The sequence below is a fragment of the Lolium perenne genome, chromosome 5 (assembly GCF_019359855.2).
Source record: "Lolium perenne isolate Kyuss_39 chromosome 5, Kyuss_2.0, whole genome shotgun sequence".
In the NCBI taxonomy this organism is placed as follows: Eukaryota; Viridiplantae; Streptophyta; class Magnoliopsida; order Poales; family Poaceae; genus Lolium; species Lolium perenne.
In genome coordinates, this window is record NC_067248.2 from 159,684,152 (window position 1) to 159,697,219 (window position 13,068).

The window sequence follows — 13,068 nt, forward strand, 5'->3', positions numbered from 1 at the left end:
GCACGTCTTGCAAGCGTCGAAGACGAACTTTAGCTCCAGTCTCGCCGGCCGCCGGCACCGCAGCAAGACTGCCGGTGCTGGTGCCCCTTTGCCAAGGGAACGAGGGTGGCACGGGGCGGACAGAGAGATCGTAGTGGCTACTCCAGTCTTCGAAGGGCCACGCCCGTAGACAGGCGCTGCGGAGAGCAGTGGCGTAGGAGCACGGCCAGATGCCTGACGGGGACCAAACGCAAACAGGACGACGGCCCTTGCTCGCCGCCGTCGTCTTCTTCTTCTTCTTCTGGGACGTGGGCTGCTGCCTGTGCGCCTTCTGGTGACTGCCCCGCGCCCGAGCGGACTTGAAAGCGCGAGGACATAACTTGCACTTGAACGCTCCCTGGACGCCCACCTCCTGCGCCTTGTTCTTGGAAGACGATGGCGGGACGCGAGTGGACGTAGGAATGGCAAGCGACTGGGACATGTTAGCGGGGTAGGCGGACGCAGTGGAGCCGGAGGAGGAGCAGGAAGACACCATTTGGAGAGTAGGATCGAGAGAGGAATTGGCTGGTCCGATCTGGATGCTTTGGAGATGTGTTTGTAGGTATTCGTCTATGATGATGGGGTGGTTTTTTATAGCAAAGCACACTGCACACAGTGGGCGATCGATCAATTCCAGATAGCGGGCATTTACAAATGGAAGGAAATGCAGGATTATTTTGTTTCGAAGAGTGAAAGCGTTCTTTTTTGTATTTTTCAGCCGCGTTTCTTGCCATATTCTGTGCTTGCATAGTTGCATCAATCCATACTGGACGCCTTCTATTATCTCTCTCTTGCTAATCGTGTGCATGATGTGGGACCGGGACAGCAGTACCAATATGGAACTTATTATCAAAACGCGCCCAAAGAACTGGCAGGATATATACTCTCCTTTGTCACATCTGATCATAAACAGGCATGCCGTTTAGTTACCTACTGTTTACCCTGTAACATTTGTTACCCCATAACTTCCTCATCGTATGAAATAAATTGTAACATACGCCTGATCAAACTGACCTGTTAAAAAATTCTGGCAACATTTATTTAACTTTTTTTCAAAAACAATCCTTTTTGGTGATGAGAGCCGTCACTGTTGCTAGGATGTATTTATACCGTAGGTTGTAAACCTTGTAGGACACGGCAATGTGCCAATATAACGCGCCCGATGACCTAAGAGTGTAAAAGGGAAGAAGAAGATAGGAAAGGCGAGATGGCCTCCTGGCTCATCATCGTTCTCATTATATAGGCTAGCCTTGCGGTACAAGTTCAGATATGTACAACCGGAGGTACAGATAAGTACAGATGGAAGTACAGATAGATACATTCAGTTAGGATCTAAACTGTCGGCTATCTAATCTAGCCTAACAACCATATACGTTAACACCCTCCCTCAATCTGAACGTGGGAGTCCCATGTTGAGATTGTTTCTGAACTGCATGAATAGAGGTGTTGCTAAGGGTTTTGTCAGTATATCAGCCAGCTGATCATGTGTCGATATAAATCGGATGTCGGGAGCCTTGTGTGCAACTCTCTCCCGAACAAAGTGGTAATCTACCTCGATGTGCTTTGTACGGGCATGGAAGATTGGATTGACTGCCAAGTAAGTTGCCAAGGTTATCACACCATAGTGTAGGCGCACGTCTGAGGAATATTCCCAATTCTTGCAACAATCCTTGTATCCATATGATCTCCGCCGTTGCGTTTGCAACCGATTTGTACTCAGCCTCTGTGCTCGATCGTGAGACGGTGGGCTGTTTCCTAGAACTCCAAGCAACAAGATTGTCGCCAAGGAATACTGCATGTCCACTAGTGGAACGACGATCATCCGGGCACCCAACCCAATCGGCATCAGCAAATCCACTCAGCAATGTAGAAGAGGACCTCTGAATAAGCAAGCCGTGAGACAGTGTGTGCTTGAGATAGCGCAATATCCGTTTCACCGCAGACCAGTGCATGTCAGTTGGAGTTTGCAGAAACTGACACACTTTATTGACACTGAAAGAAATGTCTGGCCTGGTCAGGGTTAAGTACTGGAGAGCACCAACTGTACTCCTATAACGAGTTGCATCTTCTGCTGAAAGAGGTACTCCAAGATGTATTGACAGTTTGTCAGTAGTTGACATAGGTGTACTGGCTGTTTTTGCTTGAGTCATATTTGTTTTAGCTAATAAATCTGTGATGTACTTCTGCTGAGATAAATGGAGTCCATCATGCTGATGCTTCACTTCAATTCCTAGGAAGAAACCAAGTCGACCAAAATCCTTAACTGGGAAGGACTATCGGAGTTGCACAATGAGCTGATCAGTTGCTTGAGCTATAGAGGAGACAACGATGATATCATCCACATACACCAGTATATAGATGGTAACAGCTTCCTTTTTGTAGACAAACAGAGAAACAACTGCTTTGGAGGGAACAAAACCAAGTTCTTGCAACTTACTACTCAACCGAGCAAACCAGGCTCTTGGAGCTTGCTTTAATCCATATAGGGACTTCTCCAACTTGCAGAGATGTGTGGGAAAGCTCTTATCAACATAGCCAGGGGCTGCACCATATACACCTCCTCTTCAAGATAGCCATGCAAAAATGCATTGTCCACATCCAGCTGCCTCATATGCCACCCCTGCATCATGGTAAGGGACAAGATGACACGGATTGTAGTTGGTTTAATCACCGGACTGTAAGTGTCATCGTAGTCGATGCCGTGACGCTGTTTAAAACCTTTGGCGACGAGACGAGCTTTGAACCGATCAACAGATCCATCAGGTTTACGTTTGATCTTGTAGACCCACCGGCTATCAATCACATTGAGGCCACGTCGAGGAGGAACCAGGCGCCATGTCTGGTTTTGCTTGAGTGCAGCAAATTCTCTGTCCATGGCTTCTTTCCAGCGAGGCTGCTGCAGCGCTTCTGAGAGCGACCTAGGTTCAGTTTCGACAAAACGAACGACAGTATACGAGACTGTACCATCAGTGCGCTGCTTGGGCACCGTCTTTCCAGCACGCAACCTTGTGTGCATGTGATGTGCATGATCCGGTGCAGGAGGAACCTGAACAATCCGCGAGGAAACCGGAGGAGACACGCTGGCGGTGGATGACGGCGATGCAGGAGGCGAATCAGAGGGGCTGCCAGGCGAGGAGCTGCCAGGCACATCATCGGAGGTGCCATGATCAGTATGGGCGGATTCTGATTCAGGTGGCCCATCCGTGCAGTGAGGCCTAGCATGGGCCATGCTGTCGTGATCATTGTGATCACGTCGATCAGCCGCTTGACAAGAACCTGCAGGAGGAAAGACACCAGAAGGTTGCGCATCGCGCTGATCATTAGTACAAAAAAACAGTGCTGCCAAGATCAAGAAGAGACTCATAGGTGTACTGAGGTGTATGCTGTGTTGAGGCAAGCCGAGAGAAAGGGAAAACACTTTCGTCGAAAACCATGTCATGTGAAATATAAACACGTCCGGTATCAACATCAAGACACTTGTAGCCTTTGTGATGGTTGCTATAGCCGATGAAAACGCATTCTTTGGATCTAAAAGATAGCTTGCGGGTATTATATGGATGAAGAAGGGGCCAACTTGCACAACGAAAGGATTTGAGCATGGAGTAGTTGGGTTTTGCACATGTGTTGGTAGGCGATTGATGAGGTAGGTAGCAGTACAAAACGCCTCATCCCAAAATTTCACGGGCATTGAAGCTTGGGCCAAGAGGGCAAGCCCAGTTTCGACTATGTGCCTATGTTTTCTCTAGGCGGATCCATTTTGTTGGTGTGTGTGAGGACAAGAGATTGTGTGTGTAATTCCTGTGGAATCAAAGTACTTATGGAGCCGATGATATTCTCCTCCCCGGTCAGATTGAACCCCTTTGATTTTATGGTTAAGGAGGAGCTCAACATGTTTCTGAAATTTGAGAAATATATCCTCAACCTCGGATTTGGCATGAAGGAGATAGATCCAAGTGAATTTAGTGAAATCATCGATAAAACTCACATAGTATTTAAAACCACCAACAGAAGATATGGCAGGACCCCAAACATCAGTGTAAATGAGTTCAAGTGGAGCAATAGAAGTATGCCGAGAAATTGAATATGGCAGCTGATGACTTTTGCCAAGTTGACACACATTCAAACATTTGCATGCTCAAAATTATTACAAAACGGGAGTTTGTTTAATCTCAAAATCGATGAAACTACTTGGGAAGACGGATGTCCTAGACGCCGATGCCATTGCTCCTTGCTGATCCGTGAGGTGAACATGACACACTTGAGGGCGTTTATTGTTGATGACTCGATGGAATAGAGACCTCCTCTACACCTGCCGTGGAGCAGCGTTTTCCTCGACACCAGATCCTTGATAAGAAAATAATACGGATGAAACTCAAGGAAAACACCATTATCTCTAGCAAGCTTATGAACAGAAAGAAGATTTTTAGAGATGTTGGGAACGTGGAGGACATTTTTAAGGACATGACTCTTAGCAGCAGTGTTAATTGTACTATAACCAGTATGGGAGATGCGCAAACCTGCTCCGTTGCCGACTTGCACGCGATCGTTGCCGTGGTAGGCCTCCCTCATGTGGAGGCGGTCGAGATCGCCAGTGATGTGGTCGGTAGCCCCGGAGTCGGTGTACCAGTTTGGATCGACTTGGTACGAGGTTGACGCAACATGGTTGGCGGAGTGGTGCTCCTCATCTCCGCCGTAAGTGTGGTCGAAGCGGTTGTAGCAGCGCAGAGCGATGTGGCTGATCTTGTTGCAGATCTGACAGACGGGGCGAGGTGCACAGTTCCCGTTGCCACGCCCTTGGTTTGTCCGGCCTCGACCACCACCGCCGCGTCCTTGTCCATGGCCACGGCCTCCATCTCCGTTGCCGCGGCCTCCAGCTGGGTGACCAGATTGGCCACCCCGTCCACCACCTTGGCCGCCACCGCGGCCCGGATTGTTGCGGTGGGTGAAGTTCACCGACGAGCCGCTGCCGATCCCGTAGTCCGAGTCCTGGATATCATGACGATGCTCATAAGCAAGCAGGTGGGAGTATACCTCGTCGAGGGTGAGATCGTCCTTGACGCTCAGCGAAGTGACGAGGGAGTCGTAGTTCAGCCCGAGGCCGGCGAGGATGTAGGAGATGATCTCCTCCTCACGAAGTGGCTGCCCGATCGCAGCAAGCGTGTCCGCCAGGGGCTTCACCGCAGTCAGCTGCGAACGGATCTGGATGACCTGTGCGCGTGACCTGGAGGCAAACATGCGCTCCAGGATCACCCAAGCAGCGCGCACCGTGGGCACGTTCATGATGTGTGCGGGGACCTCCTCCATCACCGTGGAGAAGAAGCCGCCAAGCACAACCTGATCGCGAACGTACCAGGTGGCGTAATCTGGGTTTACGACCTCAGATCGCCCAACATCAGTGTTGGTGAAGATGGTCTCCGATGGCGAGTCGAGGGAGCCATCGATGTGGCCGAGCAGGCAGTGCCCGCGCAGGTGGGTGAGGATCTGCGCCTGCCACATCACGAAGTTGGTGGCGCTCAGCTTGACGGTCACGGACGCAGCGATGGATGGCGGCGCCATGGCGGAGGAAGAAGACATTTGCCGTAATGGCTCTGATACCATGTAAAAGGGAAGAAGAAGATAGGAAAGCCGAGATGGCCTCCTGGCTCATCATCGTTCTCATTATATAGGCTAGTAGCCTTGCGGTACAAGTTCAGATATGTACAACCAAGGTACAGATAAGTACAGATGGAAGTACATATAGATACATTCAAGTAGGATCTAAATTGTCGGCTATCTAATCTAGCCTAACAACCATATACGCTAACAAAGAGGAATCATAACGTGACCCTATCTCTCCTGTTTTTACATGTAACACGTGTGACTCACTTCTCGATCTATATCCAATCCTGGACCTTGCCCCTTGCCCACCATGGCATTTTCTTCATCCCTCTCTGCACTGCCGCCGACCGCTATCGTCGTCACCGTGACCCAGCATACCACTGCATGGTGTAGTATGCAAGTCTGACATAACACCAATGAAACACCGGTTCCACTAGTGTTACATCGCTCAGAGTGGTACACCAGAAACATATGCGGGTCCAAGGTATATCTATAGAATTACAACTCTGACTCTTTACAGAAGATCAACATAACCTCTTACTTTACAACGAGGTCAAACTGCAAATTAACTCCAGAAGAACTACTCGTAGTCTAATCTTATCACGAACTCTATTTATAGAGGATTTCACTAGCTATAGAGGCTATGACTGGGTTCTAGCTAAATAGGAGTTAGGATTAGGGAGATAGTTCCCTTCTGTTGCTAATATTGGTTTTCTCCTTGTTGTATGTGATAATTGACTCTTCTGACAGGGTCCTGTCCCTTGAAGTATTTGTTGACTTCTTGTCCTTCGAGTTGCACTGTCGATCCTCCTTCGATGCCACCATATCTAAGCAGGGAATTTAAGGTGGGATGAGTACGAGCGTACTCAACAAGTTCATTATAGGAAAGAGGTGTTTAATGCACTAGCTACAACCATGGACCAGAAAGTCCAAGGCAATGCAGGTTTTTGTAATCATTTCTTCAAAATGTTGCTTTTATTCTAAAGAACTATGTCTGTCAGCCTTCACCGGTTTACTAGAACTTCATGGAGTTCCTTTCCGGCCGTGTTCGCAGTTCCATAACCCGGAACAGGGAGTGACAGGTCACGATTTGATACACTCTGCAGAGGTGTGTTACTTTACCCATAAGAGATCTTAACCTTGTTGCCAACCGAGTCTAGTTTTCGTCCACACTTCCTTGGTGTGAGGCCCGGTATAAGGTCCTAGCCAAATTGTATTCCTTCGCGACCACGCACACCCACCCTCTGTATCACTTGGATACCTTCTGACCTCGACAACTATCAGGTCACAACCTTGATACCTTCGTCGGCCGTTGCAACCCATCATAGACCGCATTACCGTGGGGAATTATAATGGGATCCCCACCCACCGGTTGTTCTCGCAAGACACAACTGCTACGGTAAGCGCATCTGTTGATGTACGAGAGGAAGAAACACAATTGACTACTCCGTCCCACTCCAGATCTTATGGTTAACACGAGTCTTACGGCACAAGAATCATTGGACGACATTTGTTGTTTAATCCTAGATGGACACAAACCCATTGCAATGGAACCTCCACCATACTCATACCATGGTTCCATTGGCCACCACATAGTCATATTCATAGTTATGAAATTAATATATTTTCTTTTCATGCAAGAGTGATAAGCATAGTACTTTGCAAGTAATTTGGTAAAAATACTCAAATTGACATGAGGAAGCGGTGAACTTGCCTTTCTTGACTGCAAGATTATACATGCAAGGTCTTCGATACGCAATAACTCCAAATTCTGAAATAGCATCATCATCCGGTAAGGACGATGTTTAAAAGATTGGCAAGGATGCAATAATGCATAAGTATGAGATGCAATCGCTCTAAGCGTGACCTAACCCCGATGATTTAGGATTAGTGAGTTGGTGTGATTGGTTCAAGATGTGTTACACTTTTAGAGTGATTCCAGAAACAAGTTTCTTATTAGGGTTTGGTTACTTGGTATCATAAATAAGTAGTGTAATATATAACAACAATAATATTACTAGCACACAACAATAGCATTTGGTATAATCCTAACATGTAATGAACAGTTGTTGGTTTTAGTACTATATGGCATGGTTAATGATTATTTATCATCTACTTCAAAAGAATAACTTTTGAAGAACATGTCCTTTAATAAAGAACAAGTATGATAATTATGGTTGTGGGGTTCTATGGTTTACTATGGTTCTAAGTAGCTTCTGGAGTAAGGATTTCTCAATTAGAGTTGAGTTTGTCTAGGGTTTTCTATTGGATCCACTGAGTAAGGAATAGATGGTTCCTAAATAGGATAGTTCATCATTATGAAGTACTTGTAGGATTTAGTGGAATATGGTTAGGTAATGCACAATGTTTGGTATAGTTGCTACTGGAGTTCATCACAATGATGTGATGCTAGATAAGGATAACTAAGGATGATGGTTTTAGTAATAGTAACTAGGGTTTAGACATAGTTGATCCTACTTGATCATCTAGGTTTGATGGGTATGCATACATAGAATGCTAAATTATTAGTGATAGGGTTCTTATATTCTATGTGGATGTGGCAAGTATTTAGTTGCTATTATCGTTTTATGATTTAAAAGAAAGTAGGATGATCACATGGTATAACCTAGGTTTTAGGTTATAATCAAGTTAGGGTTCATATGAATTAATGAAGTTAGGGTTCCTAATGGCATTAGGGTTTTAGGATTTCACATGGAATGATGAGGTTATAATCTTCATTCAACATGGAATTAGGGTTTTGTATTTGTGATGCAACTCTTAAGGTAACAATTTGATTATGGAGTTGAAGTTATGAATAATTTCGAATTAAAAATTAATATAGGATTTGGCATTTTATTATTTTTGAATAATTAATAATTAAGACAATTATTAATTAGGGTTTAAATCCTTGTAATAAGGATTTAACAAAATAACAAATAAATAAAATTAGTTTTAATGTTTTCTTTGTTTACTTATTGGTTTTTTATTTAATTTGGAAAGTTTTCCTAATTATTGAAGTTTTAATTCAATTAAGAATAAAAATAAAATGCTTAAATAATAAGTATTAAATACTTAAATTTTTATTGAAGATCAAAATTTCATATTATATTTTTATTGAATAGATTTCACTTTTATAAGAATTTTGATATCTTATTTTCATTTTTCTGAGTTAAGATGAATTTTCTAAATTCATTCAAAGTTTCAGCAATTGTGGGATTTAAATTAAAACGAAAACTACTAGACACACCCGGTCCTGTGCTACTCACAGACACAGACAGATGGGGCAGTGGCCACGTTGGCTGCCACGTGGTGCCGACGTGGCAACCATGTGCATCATCGGCGGTCAATCGTGGATGATGCCGTCGTTCCCGGGTTCCCACGAGGTTGTGTGTATGCTCATTGGAACAAGGACAACGAGGTGATACTAGTGGTGTTGGCGCCGCTCCCTAATGGTCATCGAAGCATGGCCGGCGGCGTGGTGCTGCGGCGGCGGACAAAGGTCATCGACGCGGCGATGCTACGAGGCGCAATCGAGCGATCTAGGCATGCTATGGGACTCAGAAGCTCACCAGGATCACGACGTGCGTGATGGCGAGGCAAGGGGAGGTCTGGTTCGCTGGAATCGCCTGCTCCCATCGTCGGAGAAGACGAGCTCGATGGCGGCACTATGGGTCGCTCGGGGTTTATTCCTCTCGCACAGTGAGCATGTCGACCATGCGGTGCTAATGGTGGTCATGGCGAGGTCTGGATCTTCCCCAATCGACGGTGATGGACAACGTCTGAGCGTGCTATCATTTCGGAAATTGGGGAAATCGAGCAGAGGGAAAAGAACTTGGGGCCAGGGTTCGTTGCGGAGCTTTCTACGGTGCCAGAATGCACCTCGTCACGCCTTCGGACTAGGAGGACCCGCCAGCACTGAGGAGAAGGAGAGCACATCGTCATGCTGTCCACCATGCGTGCTGGAGAGGATGAGGAAGACCCTCCTCTCGTTGATATTTCAACGAAGGGGTACTTTGGGCCAGGCTGGGTTGTGTTGGGCTGGTGCTACTGCTCGGCCAGGTGAGGTCCAGGTAAGTCCCTTTTCTATTTCTCTATTTCTGTTTTTCTTCTCTATTTTGAATTTTGGTATTAATTCAGATTTGAATTCTTTTCTATTTTGCAGGTATTTGATAATTTGAATTTCATTAGGACTAAATAAAAGATCATTGTATTTCTGAATTATTCTTGAATAAACATGTAATATATGTGAGCTTTATTGCAAATTTTCATTAAGCATGATTTGATGCACTCATCTTAATTTCCTTTTTTCTTGTGGAATCAAATCTGGTTTGAATTATTAGAGTAGATAATTTCTACTCTAAGTGTTTTAGAAGTTAGCATTAGGGCTTGATCTCTTAATTTAGAATTTAATCTCTTGCATATGATTTTATGTGAACACTTATTTATTAAGATCTTGTAGGTTTGATTATAACCCTATTTCAAGGTTAGCACTTTTATTATATTTGAAAATATCTAAAGTAGATATTGTTCTCATCATGCTTTGATCTTATTTATAAGGATTAGTGGTTGATCACCACACATGGGTTTTATTATAGGGTTTTGCACTAGGTGCCTCTTATGTTCAATAATTGAAGCATAAGATTTAGCTAGTGAATAATTCTAGGGTTCTAATTCTATTCACCTAATGGCACATGGTTTGAATCTCAATTATGGTCTAGGTTTTAATTGTGATCACCCAAGTGATACACAAACAATAATTGAGACATGGTTTAGGGTTTTACTTGTGATCATCAAGTAATTCACAAGTTAGTTTGAGATATGGGTATAGGTTTTAAATGTGATTTAACACCATATTACTTCGTCTAGGGTTGCTCTCCTCACCACTCATAGGATGGTTTAATTAAGGATCATTTAAATTGATATAGGGGATGAACTATACAAGGTTTGTTAATATTCAGTGTTTTCTCCAATTAATATATTGGAAATGGTTTTATGGTTGCTAGTAGTTCCCCTATGATTTTATGTACTGGATTATATCTGCTTAACCAACTAAAGTTCAATTGGTAAATATATATCTCCAAAGCATAGTCATGATTAGACATGATCAACTTGTTCTTAATGAGTTCTACCTCAAGTTCTTAGGGTTTATGATCATTACTCAATTTATAATGATCAAAGGTTTAGCTTCCTAAGGTATTACTAGAAATATTTGGATATGGTTATACCAATTACCCCTCTCACTCCACAAGGACTTGGATTATAATCTAGGGTTCTACTCAAGGAATGATGATGTGATTATCTAAATATGTGGTCTTCCTAAGATTTCTACCTTGCTATCTTTTGTAGCTTGTTCTTCAGGAATTCTGATAAACCTGCATCTTGTGGCATGCCTCCACCTCCTAGCTGCTTCATCTTGATCCTAACTATTTTATGGAGTGGCTCAATGTGTTGATTTTCTTGCATCATGGTGCAATATGATGAAATGGATGAAGTGTGAGGCTCCCTTTTATAGGCTTGAGCAAGCTCTAGTATCATGACACATAGGTGGGTGACTCTTGTTTTGATTTGGTGAGTAAGGTGCTTGGTTGTCATGCTCTCATCCATAGCAATCCTTTAAACATGAGGTGGCATAGCTTAGGATGCAAGCTATGTAGATATTTTCATCCTATGTGGCATGGGTATTATCCTCTCATGTGATTTATTTTTGGATAGCCAAGTGGCTTTTGTTACTAAATGTCTTGTGAATGATTTTATGCTTATGGGTGAGTCACTATATCATATGTGATTGTATTTATATTATAATTGGGATCAAAATGTCAAGAATAAGAATTATACCCCAATTTTGAATGATGATGTTTGATTTCACCAAGGCATGATCATATGAACTTCAAAATACTCATATTTTATTTTATTCAAATAGTTTGAACTATAATTTGTGATGTAAACGAATTTAGTTTTGTGATATTCCACATATTTAATAAGTTATGATTTCAGAATGTGTGGCTTTTATGCACTTAGTCCTTGTGTTTTACCATATTTGGTAATAAGTTTTAAAGTGAATTCAATTATACCTCAAGGTAGTTGCTCAACTTTTAATTGTTAATAATTTAGAGTTTGTTTCTTATCTCTTTGATGGGTATAAACCTCTCCCTTCTATAGGGTTTAATGATAAGCTTGTGTTGGTGTTAAATTCAAAAGTTTGGTTCAAGAAATACCATGAGGTTCATGGTAGGAATATTTATTTGTATAATGCATGAAAAATATAAGTTAAGAATAGTTTCTCCATTTTATTGTTACATGATCTCCAATTGAATAGATGTTCATATTTTATGGCAAGGAATACCATTTTATGGTCTTTTAATAAGATCAAGCAAATGATCCTTGTTTAAAGTGTTATTGTGTTGTTTTTAGTTCCATTTGATCTAACCCCTTAGATCAAATCATCTCTACCAAAAAAAATGTTTTAGCAAAGGTCACATTGAGGTTTATAGCACTTGGCTTGATGATCTACTTCAATTCCATCAAGGTCAAGTGAAACTTTAGTTACTGTGACATGTTTTACTTGAAAGCGCGAAAATTTCCCGGATTTTCTATGCATGAATGCAATGCACACATATGTTTCCTCTATTTTTGTAACCCCAATCCTAGGATATTACATCCTCTATCGCGAAAACCACGTGTTGTGGAAGTCCCAAGTTCTCGCGTACCTGCGCATCCACTCTATCCTAACCATCTCCTCTGGAGATGAAGCAACGCTGTCGTAAAAGGTTCCATGCAACACCGGTGTTGTCGGCAATCGGACCACAACCGAGATGACCACCCCAGAGTAGCCCATTGGGTACCACAAAGACCAGACAATACTCGGTGGCATCCTGCCATCGAGAGGGTGAGCATCCTTCCTCACATCAGCATTGGCATCTCGGCGGCTGAAGCATGGAGAACTCTCAAGCGCCTGTTCGCGTCCCACTTGCGCGTGTGTTAATCAAATTTGATGGCAGATGGTGTCGCCGGAGAGGAGGTTGATGACCAACGCTAAATACTTCAAGATGATAAAGACCTCTGTTGATACCATTCCTGCAATTGGCTAGCCTTTGAAGTGCAAGGAAGTGATGTCCTATATCGTGTTGGTCTTGGGTAGGACTACGAGGTGTGGTCGAGGCCCATAATGTCAAGACGGACCTAATGCATCTACGCTCTACTCCTGGGTTATGAGCATCGGCAGCACGTACTCTACCGATATTCGAATCAGATCTAGGTTGGACAGCTATGCCGGTCTGGTCACCAATTCCTCAACCAACTACTTTAGCAAGCAGCAACACGAACGCGGAAATCAAGGCGGCAAGGGCTACCAAGGCGGCCAAGGTTGCTATGATGAGCAAGGATGTGGAGGTCGTGATTGTGGCGATGGCCACGACAAGAATCTAACAGGGCCACAACAACGTTGCAGCTCGC

At 43.7% G+C, this 13,068-nt stretch overlaps 1 protein-coding gene across 1 annotated transcript; it reads right to left on the reverse strand.

The window, feature by feature from the left end:
• Positions 1-2,491: 2,491 nt before the first annotated feature.
• On the reverse strand, positions 2,492-5,574 carry LOC139831638 (uncharacterized). Its single transcript, XM_071820951.1, has 2 exons — positions 4,536-5,574; positions 2,492-3,294 (listed from the first exon to the last, which is right to left on the reverse strand). The coding sequence occupies exons 1-2, from the start codon at positions 5,572-5,574 to the stop codon at positions 2,492-2,494; spliced, it is 1,842 nt and encodes a 613-aa protein (XP_071677052.1).
• Positions 5,575-13,068: the final 7,494 nt, after the last annotated feature.